This window comes from Spodoptera frugiperda, chromosome 15, assembly GCF_023101765.2.
Source record: "Spodoptera frugiperda isolate SF20-4 chromosome 15, AGI-APGP_CSIRO_Sfru_2.0, whole genome shotgun sequence".
Lineage (NCBI taxonomy): Eukaryota > Metazoa > Arthropoda > Insecta > Lepidoptera > Noctuidae > Spodoptera > Spodoptera frugiperda.
The window spans coordinates 11,429,935-11,449,357 of record NC_064226.1 but is presented as its reverse complement, the minus strand read 5'-3'; the positions used below and the strand labels follow the sequence as shown (position 1 = coordinate 11,449,357).

Here is a 19,423-nt window from a genome sequence, read left to right as displayed (position 1 = left end):
GCGAACACACTTTACGAAATAATTTGCCGTAGCTAATCTTGAAGGTAATATTGGAAATATTGCAAGCCGGGGAACCCATCTAGCGTTAACTTAACGTGGTTATACACATCCGTGGCCCCGGCATCGGCCGCGTTAACCTTGTACGGGGGTTTCTGAATAAATTTCCGCGGGCACCAAACTTTTGGGATAACATCTTTGAACGGCTGTCGCTTTATAAGTATTATATGAATACCACTCCCCACGTTTTTGATGGAACGCTAGATATGCTAACAAGTAAGTTCGTAACAGTATAATTAATATTTTAGTCTGAGTCTGATTAGTTCGCTACACTTTTTTTGTAGAACACCTTTGTACCCAATGATGACAACGTTTTCATACTTTGTATCATACTTTGGTAAGTTAGTAGGTACTAGTGTCACCAATTTGGTCAAATGTTATATGACTACAATATCGGACCTTAATAGCGTGACGTTAATGGTGACAAATTATCTAAACGATGGACTATCTACAGAATTCTCACAGTCCACACCGTTTCTGCTTAAATCAAACTAGACTTTTGTGGTTTCCAGTTTACCTGATGCATTTCACGTTACTATAGAGCTGACCGCAAACTGGGTAGTGTTGCATAGGAACCTTTACTTTTGTTTCTTAAGCGATAAGGTCAACGTTTAATTGAATTTCAAAAGTACGGAGAATCATTTTGTAAACTTGCAGTTGAAAGGAAATTATAAATCCAAATATGCAATAAATACAAAACTGGAAATAAATACTCATAGACTTCTTGTACGCATAGAATTCACGTATAACGGACACAACACATTTCCAATTATATCGCACATAAAAATACTTGTAACATATAGAAGGAACTTGCATTGAAATGTACTTAATTCTAGAATAATCTAAGCTAGTAGTACATGATGTCAATAAACTAAATTAATCTAGCTACATACGAATAGGAATCCACTTAAATCCGAATCCTTTGAGCGAACGCGTTCTAATCTTTACAGATGTGGTTTTAATGAATAAATCCTTGCGTTGTTGCTTTGTTATTATGTTTGTAGATCTGAAAAGTCACTGGAGAGTTTTATTCTAGACAATATGATCATACGTAAAAAAATATCTAAGTAGCAATCGACAGGAAAACGTCGTATATTGAACACTTCATATGTACAAAATGTTATAAATCGCAATTTTATTATTCCTGTCTGCTGTTAAATGTCTGCTTCATCGAGCAAAACCATATGGTTTTATGTTATGAATATTTATAAAATACCAAATAACAAACGCTTTTTTTAAGGGGGGGGAATCATTCAATGACTTCTCCCGCCTTGGGCCTTTTACTGACTAAAAATCACACCATATAAAGTAGACTACCTACTACGGAAAAAAAATCACTCGTGCCGTCGCACAATTTTAATAAATGATTTTCACCCTTATATAATACAGTACTAAGATCAAAATTAAATGTTAAAGGGTCGTTTGAGTTTGAGCTTTATGTTTTGAGTAATTTGGAGTAAAGTTGTGTGTGAGATTGAAATAGCATTCGTGATTACAAACCATGTTCGATGTCTGACTAGCAGACACCCATTGCAAATTAGCGTGTACATAATATATAATGTGCCATTATACTAAGTTTGGAGGACACGCAATAATTGAAAACGTCATATGTAGACTAGACTGGCATGATATTACAAAGTTAAGACAAGATGTTAGCGAGTTTTGGTGAGATACATATCGACGTTTGAAAGGCTTATTGATCTAAGCGTCATTTTTTTCATACATCATTTGATGGAAAGAAATTCGCGTTTCCGAATGGCGCTTCGGTCAATTTAGTGTTTCAACCGTGGATATGTATGTATATACAATACTAGTACTACATTTTACTAGTCAACAGTACTTTTGACTGGTTAAGAGTAACAGAAATTGCAAGACTAGAATGAACTCTAATAACCAGAACATTAATTACATTCGTGATAGTATGAGCACTGGAGACAAAACAACATTATTTTAACTAAGTGATGTCTCGGTGGTGGTCAGACAATGCAGGGCACACTGCCACCATAGGCTTCAATGTGTTCTCCCAAATGTGGGGCTTAAAGCACTTTTAACAACCCATCCGGAGCTGCGGACTACCTAGCGGGTTTACCAGGGCTCCGGCTCGAAAAGCAGGAGAAGGAACGGGGTGGTTTTTAGTCAGTAAGAGTCTGACACTCCCTCTCGCCCAAGGCAGGAGAAGTTATTGGATGATTTCCCCGCTCAAAAAAAAAGCAGGTATACAAGGTAAAGTATGATGGTATATTATAATATGTACCCAGTCTAAACACGCGTGTTAGTCAAAGCATTTGTACTTACGTGACCATGTGCTCATGTAAGTATACACAACCAACTGAAATAGCTCGAGGCGTTGCCTTTGTGGAAACTAACGATGCAAACAAATCTATGTACTACACTAGCAACTTTAGCCAATTACCATAACACAATAACGCTCATTTATGCTTGAATGGCAAATACACATTTCATAAATGCAGGAATAGAGCATAATTATCTTATTTACTGTAGTTATTAGATTAGAAACTGAAATATCCAGATATTTTGAATTTGTGCACTTGCAAATATTTTCATTTCCCAACAAACTAAAAAGACATGTTTGTGCTATTTACGAGTAATTTCATAATTATTGCATCACCGGCAGTATTATCTTATACTTCATTACGTAAAACCCTAGCCACCTCATTTGAGATAGCGCACGGCACATAATATGAAGTTATTTTCCTCTATTTACTATCTGCCCTATAAACTGTGGAAACTGCTAGCTCTCCTCGCCATGTTTCATGGTATCTGAGCACATTATCAGTACTCACTCTCAGAATACAATTTTATACGTAAACTAGACGCGGTCCGGGCTTCAAGCTCGGTACATATTTTATGAACGCTTCGTTTACACAGAATTTTTGATGGAAACGCCGTTTTATGTGAATTCGAAATGAGGTCAAATAAACCTACATATTAAATCATAATAAATCATTTTGTTTCACTACTAGGTGCTACTGTAAACAGACAAGAACGTATTAAATAATGGCTTCTAAGAGTAAAAGTAACACTTGGGTACTTACAGGAAAATATAGTAGTACTTAAACTGAGCTGTACGTTATACCGCCCAGCTCGTTCATTGAGACAAATACCCACAAAGCCGATGCCATCTACTTGGCCACATCGCCCTTTGTTTAGATTGGACCCTAATTAACGGAAACTCTTTGGAGAGTGCTACAAAAACTTTACCTCGGTAGCCGCCTACTCCGACTGTACCCTTTAATTAAAATGAAGCACTCGCTAGCGAGCTGATTGGCAGCGCGATGTAAATCGATAACCGACAAGATTATGAAATTCTGACATTAAATTGAAAATTATGCGGAAAATCCGTCAAATTATGTCTTAAATTATATATCTCCAATTGGGTAAACGTTCTGGGCGTTTTAGAACTTTGATGTAAATATCGTTTAATTGAAAATAAATTGTATCTAAATACACACTACACACGATTATATCGATAAGATTCAAAGTACCATCATACCATGGTACTTTGTGACATAATTATGTACGTTTTATTTATATGTAGATCAAAAGATGTTAGTTGTTTGTTGCATTATTATTATACTTATGAATGTCAGATGATATTCTTAGAGGCTTCGCTCACGTATCACAAGTATAATTCAATAGTAGTTATGTTTACACAAACGGCTCGATCGCTCGATCGGCGCAGAGCATCGAACGCTCACACGAGATAGCTTGTTACTGGATATACAAGTCTCGGTTGCACACAAAGCTTGTTACCAATAGCAAGTACTTACAAATATGAATATTTCAATAAAACATCGCTTTACATTTTCACAAAATTCGTATAAGGTTAGATTAAGATATATGGTGTTAACAAAGAAAATTAACTAGTAACTTGATCGTTTATAATAAAATTTGTTCTATAAAATTAATGACATCGTTTACCAATGAAACACATAGGTTTTTAAGTAGAAACTGTATGAAGTGATTTTAGTTAAGAATAAAGTAATTTCACGAGTATTAAACCACGCGCCGCCGTCGCAGTAGTCGGCTCACTCCCGCAAAAGTTTGCTTATCTAACCGCGTATTACACCCGTTGCCTTTCAAAGAAAATTATAGCCCGTGGGCCTTGTTGCCTCTAACGCTTGTATTCATGTTGACTTTTGTATTTTGAACTTGATAAATAGTTGAAAATTTCTATAACTTAATATTTGACGTAAACCCTAAAACATTTTACCGAACTTTAAGGGAAATTATTCTATAGGTCTATATAATTATGAACGTACATAATGTACTTGCTACCACATAATTTTTGGGTTTAGTTATCAAAAATGAGAGAAATGTTTATATGATACTAACTTTAGCCCGCGACTTCGTCTGCGTGGAATAATAACATAATTACCGGCAGAATTTGGGTTTTTGAATTAGTGTTTTCCAAGTAATATTATACGACGATAGCAAAATCGACTCAGCAGCTAAGTTGAATTCTGGGCGCGCGTCGCCGGGGCGAAACTCCATTGCTGCGTCAAATCAGTGCGTGGTGAGTCGAGGAATGGCAGCAACGACTGTCACAACCGATGGCTGGGAGTGCCCTGCATGGGCTGAACACCGCCTTGTCCTCAGAGATGTGGTCGGTGGCGGTGACCTCTCGCGTCCGGCATTGGTTCAGGCTATCGTGCGGACTTTGAGGGAACGAACCTCCTCACGCCCCAGCCGTCGCGATATACACTTCAGGCGGCGGGGATCGCGTTACGATCTCAGGCCACCGTAAATGTGCGTCTGGAACGGCGAGTAAGGATCGCTCGCGGCCCGACCAGAACCGGACCAGTGCGTACGGGGCGTCACGTTCCGTCAAAAATACACCAATTTTTATTTCTCTACCTTACTTTGTAACAGCTAGTATTTAATATTTATAACATCATCACGAAATCTGCCTCAAATATTTATAATAACATTTTCATGGCGTCATAGAGCAACCACAGTCGATCAGATTAAATGAGATCAGCTCATGAATAAAGATTTACATGTTTGTTCACTTACTGACAGACTCGTTATCACCGAGCTGACAGGGCCTGTTACAGACATAAATCTCTGAACAGCACGGCAGCTCGATGACGTCACTCTTCATAGATGATATACCAATTTCCCGCGACGGATTTGACGCCCATAGAGACAGTAGCTGTCTGACTTGCCTAAGCAATTTTGCTAGCAAGCTATAAAAGGTCATTTGAGTGACATTTTGCGGTTCACATAAAGTTGTATTCTGTGCCTAAACTGAGATTCCTGATATTAGAAGTGTTTTAATGCCAGCGTGAAGGAGTTCATTACATTGTCATAGTAGTTCGCGAGTGTCCACAAATATGCTTAGATAGACACTAATGTCTAATACAGTTACAGTACAGTATAGAGTTAGTCAAGTTAAGAGTTAACTCTAACTTGACTAACTTTTTTTCGTACTTTTTTCGAGGTAGACATAACTTTATAATAATGCATAATGTGATAATCTAACACGACGAACGGAACGAAAACAAAAATCAGAAATTATCTTTCAATTTAAGTTATTTATCGCCATTCAAAATTTCACTGATAGATATAATGAATTAGGAAAACTATTATGGAAATAATAAATCTAGAAATAATACATACAAAAAGTATTTTCCCATCGATTCGCTTTGAAAACAAAATTAAACTGTATAATTCACTGAATATCAAAAAAAAAACCGGCCAAGTGCGAGTCGGACTCGCCTATGAAGGGTTCCGTAACAGCAAGTAGATGACATAATATAAATAAAAATATTATAAAATAACTTGGTTTTACATAGTGTTTGTATGAATGACAAAGTTATATTTGCGGTTTTTGAAAATGTTTTATTTCTCAAAAACTAATAATGATATCTCGTTCAAACCAATTTTCGTTGTTAGTTTCTATTGAAATCTACAGCATATATTTTTTTAGTTTTCTCACTCTCTTATTTTAAAAGTTAGAAGGGGGGGACACTCATTTTTCGACTTTGGAAGCGTCTAACTTTCAAACGGTTGATTTTGACAAAAAATGGTTTTAGGAACCTTAATCTATTTTTTAAAGACCTATCCATAGACACCCATCACGAAAATGTTAGATGAAAAAAAAAATTTTTTGAATCAGTTCCATGTATGGAGTGCCCCCTTTTAATTTTTCAATTAATTAATTTTTATTTAAAATTCGAATAGCGGTTACCGAAATACATCAACCTACAAAGTTTCAACTATGTAAGCCCAAGAGTTTCGGAAATAAATGACTGTGACATACGGAGGGACGGACGGACGGACGGACGGACGGACGGACAGACAGACAGACAGACATGACGAATCTATAAGGGTTTCGTTTTTTGCCATTTGGCTACGGAACCCTAAAAAGTATTAAGCATTAAAAAGCTTACTGTTATAAATGACACATTTCATTGCCACCCACATGAAATTATATTTCACGATAAGATTTTTAAGGAATAAATTCTTAAGACGCAATATGGCCGGGTTTTAGTAATTTTCCTTTCCTAGGTCATAAAAAGGAATCGAAAAGTCTAACAATAACAAGCTTTTTGTCAGGCATCATTAGTTTTAGTATGAATATGTAGAACTTGCTATCACATTTTAGCATAATCACACTGCACACATATTGAAAGGTTAAAAACATTGAAAAACATTATATATTTTTTTTATTTAACATCTTAATTATGATTTAAGAAATAAAATAGAATATAATCCAATTATTAATAACGGCATAGAAATATCGCTGACGGTAGCTTTGTTGCAATATCTACCTTTGCACACACAGACGTGGTAGCGAGCCCACAGATAAATACCTCGATGGAACGGAGTCAACGATGCGCTAGGACTCGTTATGCAAGTAGTATTTATAGCGTCAGTCAGCGGTAATTGCAATCTAACAAATCTGTACCTAACAAAACCACCAATAGTCATCGGCCAATACCCTCGACAACCACGAGTAGAATAAAGGTCACTAATATCTATATACCTTTTAAAACATCCAGTTAAAAAGCCACCGATGCGGTGTACTGTAAGACCACGGCTATGTGGATATTTATACGTTTTTGACCACGTATACCACTTAAACCTCTTAATTCCATCATTACGATATTCCCAATTGTAGTAACAAATAGTCCGAAAGTATCTCGCCAATGTTCTGTATATCCATTGGTCTGAATTGAACATTCTATGACACACTGGGCTGGTCGGTATTTCATAGTCCTGCTCAACGTTGCAAACGTAACAAGCTCCAACCCTATAAGCATCTTTCCAAGGATCCTTTTTAAACCAATCAATAAACCAACGTCGGTTTGCTCCTATGAAAGGAAGCATGGCTGTTTCATTGGACTTAACTTTCAATAATTGTTCTTGCAAAACGGGCGGTAATTTTGCTGATTCTGTTGATCGACCGTCCTTAAATTTGCTTAGAGGCTGCGTGATGTCATCATCATCATTCTCGATTAGCTGCACCACCTCCTCTTTATTTTCTTCTTGAATAGTCTTCTGGTATTCTTTCATAGATTTAGGCATCTCTTTTTTCCGAAGTAATAGTTTTCTCTGTCGTCTTAAGATAGTCTCCAAGTCCGGTCTCTCCTCGACAAGGTATTCGAAATCATCCTCAGGGAGATCTGCAGGTAAATATACTGGCGCCGAAGGAAGAGAATATTTTTTCGGGACTCTATAGTTCGGTAATACAAAAGTACAATTACAACTTTGTAATATTATTATAAATATTAAATACAAACGCTCCCAATATAACGTCATCTTGACAATGTTTTTGTTTTGTTTTCTGTTTTTCATTTATAGAGTATACTTATTATTACTCTTCGAATCGAGTAAAGGAAACATAACAAAACCTCCGTGGCAGCAATGGTGTGCGCATTGAAACCATCAACTTTATTTACTATAGCTTTTGCCCGCGACTTCGTTCGCGTGGAATAGTAAATTCCGGCAAATTTTTGGTTTTAACCACATAGTTCCCGATCTCGCGGGATCTCTTCAAAATTGAGATGTGGAAGATATTCCAGGGAACTCTTCAAAAATCAACATAATGAGCTCTGCGTTTGAATTTAATAGATGTATACTCACTTAGGGCATTGAAAAAATAGTTTAAAAACGGACTTAAACTAACTGTAAAACTAAAGAAAGCTACGAATTACGAATTTATAACAATTAAAAAAGAAACTATATTACAACCTATCCTCTATGCTATAATAACCAAGCTTAAACTAAATAATTTAAAAGAAACGACTTAAATCTAATCTAATTAATTTATAAATTAGACTTACAATTTTATTAAAAAAACTAACTACAGTAACTACTAATAATCGATATCAAACTAAACCTACGTTAAATAGTTTAACCAAAAAACCAGGAAAACCCAACAAATAAACTTATTAATTGACAAATACAACGAAACCAATTTAGAATATACGAAACAGCAGGACCACTACAGACAAATAATCATACGACTGATAATACACTTTTTCTACGATAGTACCGAAGCGCTCGGCCGATACCCAACCAAATGAATGTAACGAAACCATAGCGCGATCTATTTCGATCCCAACGCCATCTATCGAGGATAAAGACAACTTGGATTATTTATTTATACTCCGTTCGGGCATTTTCTTTGTACTAAATGTTTTATTATACTGATATTATTTTTTTCATACCTTTTTACTATTTATTTACTTTTTTTCGATAAATTAAAACAATAACATGAACCGAAGTCGTGTAACGATCGACATAGAATTATTTATAAATAATTTATTTCTTATTTTTATTTTTTGATTTTTGAAATAAAAATATATCTATGTCCTTTCTAAGGTTCTAAACTATATCTGTACCAAATTTCAACCAAATCCGTCAAATAGTTGCGGAGATTAATGGTATAAGCATAGAATGTTCGACGTGATTCTTTAATTTGACATAACTTTTTTATTTATGAACCGATTGACATGAAACAAACACTAAATGTAAATTTAAGCATCCCACAATATATTCGTGAAAACCGCATCCAACTCGGATCAGCCGTTTCTGAGATTAGCGCGCACAGACGAACAGACAAACAGACAAACAGACAAACAGACAAAAAAAAAGTTAATTACATTTTTGGGTTCGACATCGACATAACAATAACCCCTGCTATTTTTTTTATTTTTATTTTCAATGTACAGACAGCACTTTTCTACGATTTTATTATATGTATAGACTAACTACAGTAACTACTAATAATCGATATCAAACTAAACCTACGTTAAATAGTTTAACCAAAAAACCAGGAAAACCCAACAAATAAACTTATTAATTGACAAATACAACGAAACCAATTTAGAATATACGAAACAGCAGGACCACTACAGACAAATAATCATACGACTGATAATACACTTTTTCTACGATAGTACCGAAGCGCTCGGCCGATACCCAACCAAATGAATGTAACGAAACCATAGCGCGATCTATTTCGATCCCAACGCCATCTATCGAGGATAAAGACAACTTGGATTATTTATTTATACTCCGTTCGGGCATTTTCTTTGTACTAAAAGTTTAATTATATTGATATTATTTTTTTCATACCTTTTTACTATTTATTTACTTTTTTTCGATGAATTAAAACAATAACATGAACCGAAGTCGTGTAACGATCGACATAGAATTATCTATACTCCGTTAGAGCATTTTCTTTGTACTAAATGTTTTATTATATTGATATTATTTTTTTCATACCTTTTTACTATTTATTTACTTTTTTTCGATGAATTAAAACAATAACATGAACCGAAGTCGTGTAACGATCGACATAGAATTATCTATACTCCGTTAGAGCATTTTCTTTGTACTAAATGTTTTATTATATTGATATTATTTTTTTCATACCTTTTTACTATTTATTTACTTTTTTCGATAAATTAAAACAATAACATGAACCGAAGTCGTGTAACGATCGACATAGAATTATTTATAAATAATTTATTTCTTATTTTTATTTTTTGATTTTTGAAATAAAAATATATCTATGTCCTTTCTAAGGTTCTAAACTATATCTGTGCCAAATTTCAACCAAATCCGTCAAATAGTTGCGGAGATTAATGGTATAAGCATAGAATGTTCGACGTGATTCTTTAATTTGACATAACTTTTTTATTTATGAACCGATTGACATGAAACAAACACTAAATGTAAATTTAAGCATCCCACAATATATTCGTGAAAACTGCATCCAACTCGGATCAGCCGTTTCTGAGATTAGCGCGCACAGACGAACAGACAAACAGACAAACAGACAAACAGACAAACAGACAAAAAAAAAGTTAATTACATTTTTGGGTTCGACATCGACATAACAATAACCCCTGCTATTTTTTTTATTTTTATTTTCAATGTACAGACAGCACTTTTCTACGATTTTATTATATGTATAGATAGTCGGCACAATCTAAGAATTCAACTCTGACGTTTGCCAGTCCACAAGGTAGTTTTGAAATCGTGATGTATTCAAGGACGTAACTCAGCTGTCGATTCTGAGTTCGAATCAATAAAAAAAATATAGGTAATATTTTTTTTTTTTGGTAAATTAAAATATGTGAACTACCTTTATAAACCGTTCGCTCGCCTGCAACTAGTTTTAAAACGTGGGTCAACACATGTAAACTAAAATACATATCTAGACACACGGCAGTGTGTCCGCCAAGTTCGAGCAAAAAAACCGACACACCGGCCGTGGGTTATATTACACGAACCATTTCTGGTCAAGTTCGACCCACCTATAACTCAAAATCTATTTTATCTAAGCGTATGAAATTTCTAGTATCTGCCGAGATCTACTTACTTATCTAAAATACAAAATTTCATTAATGTACCTATTGTAGGTCTTGAGATATTGACGTCAGAAAATCGCTATTTTTACTATACACTCACTGACTGACCGACTCACTCACTCACTCACTCACTCATCAAAAACCTAGACCACTTCCAATGGTGGTATTGACTTGAAATTTGGCATGGAGGTAGGTCTTTAGGTAAAAGTAAAGGAAAAAATCTGAAAATGGCCAAGTGTGAGTCGGTTTTAAAAATAATGAAGGTGTAAATTCATACCCCTAAGGAACTAAAACAAAAAAATTATCTATATCTTCCAATGGTCGTACCGACCTAAAATTCGTTACGAAGGTTTGTATTTAGTCAAAGTAAAGTAAAAATCTTACAAAAATAAATGAAATCCCACCCAAAATATAAATGTGAAAGGCTGCCAAGTTCGATAATATTGGAATGCTTCGCCTATAAAAGAAGTGAGATCTAAAGAATTTTAGGTATTTCTCTGAATAAATATCATATTAAATACCTAAAATTCTTTTTAGAAAAAAATTAATAAAAAATGTTATAAGGAAACTGCTGAAAAAACAGGTTTGCGTTTTTGTAAGTATTAGAATTTTAGGTATTTAATATGATATTTATTCAGAATCTACTTTCCAAACTGCGGAAAATCAAGTGTGCATTCCTGTAACTATTTTTAACTGAGATCTGTGTATGGAACTTGGTACTTATTTAGATCTGACTTCTTTTATAGGCGAAGCATTCCAATATTATCGAACTTGGCAGCCTTTCACATTTATGTTTTGGGTGGGATTTAATATTATTACCAATTTCCTAAAATTCCAATAAAAATTCGAACGCGCGATCGTGAACTCTTCACCGGCACCACCCCTAGCACCCTCACCCCTGTGGCGCTCACGCACGCATTCAGTTTTTGCTTTGGCACTGCCGGTAATCGCTAGCAATTTTTTTGTCAGATGACCTTGAACTGCCGTCACACTAATTGTCAAATAATAACAGACAATAAGAAGAGGTACTTCACCTACAGGCCACCTATAAAAATAAATCCGTCGAGCTATTCAAATGCTCGTATTAACCCGAAACTACCTACACATGACATTCATGCTGGCTGTTACCCCACCATCTGGTGCTTGAGACACATTAAAAACATAAGTGTCTTAGTGTTACTTAGTGTCTCAGAGTGACACAGGTAGTTACATAATTATATGTATGTAATTTATTTACTTGTACATTCCGTCCCTAAAGTTACCCACTGGCCCATTACTAAATTTGAAATAATTTATTTAATATGTATAAAAAAATTCAGTGGTATTACGAATCATCTGATCAGCTCATAAATAAAAATTATAAGATGAGTTATTTATTGAATAGGTAATTATATTAAGTTTTTTAGAGATGAGTGAGTGTTGAAAACGTAAGAGTAGAAAAATATACAGATCTCCGAACCGCTAAGCTATCGAGAGTAACACGTGTTATTGTGAGGCAACCATAAAAGATAGACGTATGCTTTCATGGAATATTTATCTATAATATAAAAATAAGTCGAGTTTTCCTTCCTGACGCTATAACTCCAGAACGCACGAACCGATTTCCACGGTTTTGCATTCGTTGGAAAGGTTTTGAAAAGAAAATTCAGGAAAAATCAAGAGAAAAGAAGGAAAATTGCTAAAATCATTAAAGGCGAAACAGAGCTCGCCGGATTTGCTTTTTAGGGTTCCGTAGCCAAATGGTAAAAACGGAACCCTTTTTAGATTCGTCATGTTTGTCTGTCTGTCCGTCCGTATGTCACAGCCATTTTATTCCCAAAACTGTGAAAATCATTATGTATTTTCTTTTATTATATTATTACCCCCATGCAAAGCCGGGATGGGCTGCTAGTATTGAATAAGCCGGTAAATGAGCAGACGGATCACCTGATAATAAGCAATCGCCGCAATAATTTTATTACACGTATTTATATGTAGACATGTTGCGAGTCTACGGGAAATTATTAAAACCCACCGTAAAACAACTGGCCGAGCGATATTTCGGACGGCCAACATGTGCTGAGTAGAACTCTCCATTAAAAGCGATAAGACACGCGGCCATCGAGATCAGAAGTCAGCTGCATCGTCTTCGTCCACTGAGCTCCGAAGGGGCCACAGCCTCGACACTAAAAATGAAAATATTTTTGTCTAAGCTGACAAACAAGTCAAGTCCAAGCCTGATCTTTTGATAACAAAATTATCGTTCCGCAGCCTTCCACTAAAGATGTTACTATGCATATACTTATTTAGAAATATTAGTCGGACAAGTAAATTGAGCGTCACTAACATATTACTAAAATTGTGTTTTCACACGGAAAGGGGTTTATATGTTGTTTCTGTTCCGTCTCTTCGAAAAGTGGAATTTTGAACTAGCATCGAGCACATGACCAACACGCGCCGACCACACCGACAATTTGTAGACCGATATGAAAAAATATCATTATAAGATGGAACATGTCGTAAATCAGTCGGGGATGAAGAGGGAATTGAAACGTGGTATGCGGCGTCGGGTCGGCGGTGGGTCGGCGGCGGAGCGAGCTGGCGGGCGCGTGCGCGACGCGAGCGGGGCGCGCGGGGGCGGGGCACGGCGCAGCCTCCCAGCTGCTGCACTCCGCCGCCGCCCGCCGCCCGCATCGATCCCGCCCGGGCCGCAGCCTCCGGCGAGCCGGGACCCGACGCGCGCGTCCCGAACGCGCGCCGCACGCGACCTCCACGCGTACCGCACGACGCCCGCACGCCGCGCGCCCGCCAAGCTCGCAGCTGCACCGCCCAAGGTCCACAAATACCCCTGCATCTCATCTCGCGCCCACAACAATAACAGTAATCGTCAATGTTGCAGGTTATAATCGTGGCTTACGTAACATTTGAAATTTCGTGCGTATTGAAAGGTTATGTGTGTCAGTGGCCCTCGTCAGAGCCGTCGTGACATCCGTGAAGGTTTCCATTTGTTATGTCTGTGACACAGAGAGGGCCACTGCGACGGCGGCGTCACTCACATGTAAAGGTTGCATAAATATAATAAAATATGTGTAGCAGAGATTTATCTCAACACTTTGCTTCTCGTCGAGTGAATATTTTGGCTAGGAGCGCTACACACAGAACCTGAAATCTACGAAAAATTAGCTAAATCTATAGTGTGTGAATGTCGAAAACCTAATTTAATAAAATAGTTTTTCACTAACAGGCGAATAAAGCTTTTACATATGAAAATTCTGAAAACTCCGCGATTCTTAAAAACAGTAATAGTAATAAGTTTAAAAACATCTTTAAGGAATCTAGATTTACTTTTACGTAGAAAAAGGCCTGACATAGACATCGTTTCAACTACAAAAAAGGTTTTGTTAAAAACTTTTTTTTAATTATCAGCAACCGTCTCTTATTTGACTCTTAATACTCATATGAATAATCTTAATTCCTATTTTATTTTTTCATTTTTATCCATTAGTATAAAAATAATTAATCAAACAAATAGAAATTAAATGTCTGTCACTTTAGTCATAACTTTTTAAGTGCTTCACTGTTGTATAAAAATAATTATAAAAACCTTTGTGCATCAATCGTAAAACATAAAGTCATTATAAAATTACATAAAAATATAAAATACAATTAATCGCTATCTAAACATATTATGTACATAAAAACACACATACATTTTGTAAACGAGCACGGAAAAATTGGTCACATGCTTCTAGTATAACATCGAGTATATATGTATAATGTATATATCATTGTAATATTTACACTGTCAATTAAAAACCCGACTGGGTTACGCTTAAAGTACGTAACAAAGAACTTGTCAATGTACGTGCTTTGACCTTTTACCAAGTTGTTAATGAGTAAAAACATATTGAATGTTCAATTAGAGCGGTTTAAATAATCCAGTATTGTAGTAGGTGTTGACAGCTCCAGTACCAGTCGCAGTATCAACAGGCTAGGCTAGTCACGGCGCCGGCGCAACGTGATTTCGCACCAATTGACCCATCACGTATAAGATATTACTTAAAGTTAAAGTTACCGGCCACTCGACAAACACGAGGGATATTCCCATTGCGACAGTGCACGGTCTATCAATATAAGCAAATATCATGTCAGCTCATTTGCGGTCGAATTATTTAATTTTTACGTGTTAAAGTACATATTCGATTGGCTGTTTGCCAAATTTAGTCATCAGTAATCACTCATCGTTCATTATCGGTAATAGTCATTTCTGTGGTCCTTGGGTGCGGTCGTACGCAGCCCGTTTTAAAATCAAACGCTTTACGATAAAAACAGGTATGAGCAGCGGAGTGACCGTGTTATAAATTCGGACGTCTAGTGTGTACTACGCTTAACATGGCTTCCGAAAAAGAGAAGATGGCAGCTGCTGAGACTAAGTCTCCCTCTAACAAGAGCAACTGCACCTCCCCAGGGAAGAAAGGTGACTATTCCATCATTCTTCCATCAATCATTCAAGTAATATCATCAACACCATTTAGATAATATACTATTTATTTGTTGTGCTATGATTTTCATTGATTTGATTAAATTTTCTTTGTTACACTTCCCGCCGAATTGAGCGACGGCATTTTACGCTCAACTTATTTTTTCTTATCAATGAACTATTCTGCCATACTTCAATAGAAAAATACGGATTTATGTTCTTTCAATTGAGTAGGTTTTATAGCGATTTTTATTAGACAACTAGCTTTTGCCCGCGACATCATCATGGGGTAGTGATTTACGGGCAGAAAATTTAGCTGTGCCGGCGACTCCGTCAGCTTGTAAATCTTTCCGTTACACAAAAATAATCACACGCGATGACTTATTACCATATGTCATGTGTAACTTTGGTGTTTCTATACCGATCTATAAGATTAGTATTTTATTGAATAGTTAAAATATGAACTTTTTTGAATTAGAGATGAGTGAGTGTTGAAAACATAAGAGTAGATTGATTATATTTGATAATCAGAAAGCTCCGAAGTGCTAAGAATATTTTTTGGGTCATAGAATATTTTTATATTATTTTAAGGAAAATATTTCCGTCATACATGATTTCTATGTAGTTTTAACAATTAAGGCTGCACACGCGACGGAAGCTTACAAAATAGAGTAACTTCTTCCATTTTCCTAACATTTCCCTTCACTGCTCTGCTCCTATTGATTGTATCGTGATGAAAATTAAGATAACCTGCTCAGGAGTATATAGAATAATTGTACCGTCAAGTAATCGTATCGTTAAAATCCGTCTAGTAGTTTTTGTTTCTATAACATTTCTGAACATACGGACACTGTCTGACATACAAAAAAAATTCTGATTACATTTTTGGCATCAGTATCGCTCACTAATCACCCCCTGATAATTATTTTTTAAATTTATTTTATGTCCATAATTGACCTCTCTACAGATTTATTATAAGTAGGTTTAGAAGATATTTCTAGAAATAAACTCAATTACGTTTTCATTGAAAGCAGAACTAACAGCTATTTATGTAAGAGCCCTTGAGATCAATAATAATTCATAGGTAACCTTAACCTGTCGATGCATACAAGGCGAAGGAAGGAGACCACGGAAATAGTAGGCGCACAGTTGGCCGGCTTCCCGCCTTGGTGTTGAAGCCTGATCGGTTTAGCGTTGTGTGAAGCAACGTGATTGCAACATCAATAACTTAGTTAGGTACTATCTATACTTACTAATATTATAAAGCTGAAGAGTTTGTTTGTTTGTTTGTTTGAACGCACTAATCTCCAGAACTACTGGTCCGATTTGAATAATTCTTTTTGTGTTGAATAGTGTATTTATCGAGGAAGGCTATAGACTATAAAACATCACGCTATGACCAATAGGAGCCAAGCAGAGCGGGCGAAATCGCGCGGAAGTAGCTAGTATGTAATATACTTAAATGTCACAATGTTAGTTCTTTCCTTTTCCATGACACAATGTTAGTTACCGTACTCCTCCGAAACGACTTTACCAAATTTTATATGCGTATTCAGTAGGTCTGAGATACGGCTTCTGTCTATTTTCCATACCCCTAAGTGATTTAAGGGTTGTTCACCTTTAAATTTTTTATTATTTCAGATTTTCTTTTCAATATGAATATTCTAAACAACGATCCAGTGTTTATTTCTCCTCAATACAAGTATACCTCGTCTGGATATCATTTGTGACATATATATGAGGGAAAGGAAGTGTGCTATAAATAAATTGCTCCGTCCCGTCGGCGAATACAAATGAATGTTGTTTTTACGCGTATTGAACGGAAATAAAGAAAAATGGTTACATGATTTATCTTCCACGAATTCAACTTAACATTATTTTATGCTTCATGTACCTCCAAAATTATCCTAAATATAAATATCTCCACTACACTTCTTATCTCTAACTTACTCTAAAGTTTAGAGTCTAAACAATGATTATCTTTAAACGAAATATTATTTAATGCTTTATGTGCCTCCAAAATTATTTTTTATATTCTTTAATTCGATAACGTTTAGGACGTTCAACATGTAACAAACACCGATAGTATTTCACCTACGATGCCCTTTTAGAACTATCGTGATATTAGTAAATATGAGTACTGTGCGACAGTACATCAAGTTAACCGTTTCATAAAAATACTTATCTTATTGTGGAAATAAGCCAAACCAATCTTTGCAATGTAAATAGCGATAACACTCAACAAAAAATATTTCTAGGGTACGACAAACGAAAGATTTTGATTCTCAACTTTTGGGAAAATTCGTCGGACTCGTTACAAAAAGAAACATTTTTTTTATAAAGTCGGGTGATGAAGTGTCGTGATGAAGCAATATAAGTTACCTATCTTTCTCTATACGAACCGAAAGGAGGCAATACGCAAACTCAACAATAAATTGTTTCAGTACTTAACTACAACCGTTAACGTAAGGGTCTTGTTAATTTTTCACGTCGTTGAGCAATTGTCAAAGTTTATTTTATCTAGCTGCCCGTTTATTGTTCCGGCTCGACTGTACCCAACTAACATTAAAATTCCTTTGTTTCAACACAAAGCCGGCAATGGATAAATTACAAGATCTATACGCATAACACAACTTAGCATTAGGCTAAAAATATCTACATGAAATATTTGGGAAAGTCATCCAATTGCTTCTCCCGTCTTGGGTGAGGCGAGAGATACTGTGAGACTCTTACTGACTAAAAATCACCCTGTTCCTACTTCTGCTTTTCGAGCCGAAGTCCCGGTAACCCGCCAGGCAGTCCGCAGCTCTAATCGCTCTTTAAGCCACGCGCGGAAAGTGACGCGCCGTACGTACGGGTCTGGTTCTGGTCGGGCGACGAGCTACCCTTGCTCAACGTCGCAGACCCGCACTTATGGTGGCCAGAAATCGTCGTACGATACCCGACGCCCGGATTGTCTCTTGCAACTGCTAGGCCGTGAGGAGGTTCGGCTAATCACACGCCAAAATTCACAGACAGATGTATCTGAGTATCAGTGAATAATTTAAATTGTACCCCGCTATTACCTTCAACCAAGTAAATGTCGTGACGCCCTTGTTTCTGCCTCTCTAGTTCCTGAATGTCATAATTGCGCATCATTACGGCACGGTGACGTCTTGACACAATAGTTGCCTATTCCGTAACTGACGGTGATGGCAGGAAAAGGTTTAACGTTAAACATTTGCAATTAACCGGCTTACTCCTCAACTTAATCGAATAGTACAGTACACAATTATGTCATAAAAACGCCGTAATGACTTCTGCAGGTCCACGTTACATTTATACTTGATAACCCTTTTATTCTGATGTTCTTTCTATAAAACCTTATGACATAGGTAATAAGCTATTTATTATGGCTAGCAATATTTTTTTAATGATATAAGTCGGTAAACAAGTTGACGGATCGTATTGTTTCACGCCGGTTTTCTGTGAGGCCGTGTTACCACTCCGACCGAGCCGGCCCATTCGTCCCGTAGCAGGACTCTTCCCCACACGTGATAAATTACGAAATTTTCCATTTTAAACAATTAGCTTATATAAAAAAAAACGTTCTGACGCTTGTATTATTTGTATTTAGAGAGAAATGTATAGCTTATTTAATAGAAAACATCACTGTGATAAGAACCATTGGTCCTTACTTTTCAAGTTACTAATATTAGAATTGCCTTAAAAATGTTTGTACTCAAGTAGCAGCATATAAGTAGTAGATATGTTGTAAAATATCACAACAAAGTGTAATTTTTAAGAAATTTAACTATGAAAAATGTTTTTGAATATCGAGATGTAATTTAGTTGTATACCTATAGCTGCTAAAAGATAGATACATTCATCTACGTAATATGGATTTTTCCTCAATTACCGCTTCTCAGTAGTCAATCAATATTAATTTAACGCCTTAAAGAACAAGAAACTTGTAAATCTCCGACAGAAGCTAACATTTTTACTTTGGCGGCGCAGTTGCTATCAAAAGATAAAACTTCGTAATTCAGAACTATCAGAACAGCTTAAAGAGGGGCCA

General features: G+C 36.1%; 1 protein-coding gene across 17 annotated transcripts in view; it reads left to right on the top strand.

The window, feature by feature from the left end:
- LOC118274591 (solute carrier family 12 member 6) overlaps positions 1-19,423 on the top strand; it is a 511,128-nt gene that overhangs the window by 447,442 nt on the left and 44,263 nt on the right. For 2 of the 17 annotated variants that reach the window (XM_050698922.1, XM_050698915.1), the window contains exons 1-2: positions 13,572-13,720; positions 15,219-15,363. The exons of 10 other annotated variants lie outside the window; for them this stretch is intronic. In XM_050698922.1, the coding sequence (XP_050554879.1) occupies positions 15,279-15,363 (85 nt within the window). In that variant the 5' untranslated portion in view covers positions 13,572-13,720; positions 15,219-15,278. Of the gene's footprint in view, positions 1-13,557; positions 13,786-14,735; positions 15,364-19,423 lie in introns of those variants that run through there. 5 more of the 17 variants (XM_050698923.1, XM_050698914.1, XM_050698924.1 and 2 more) reach the window with 4 other exon arrangements.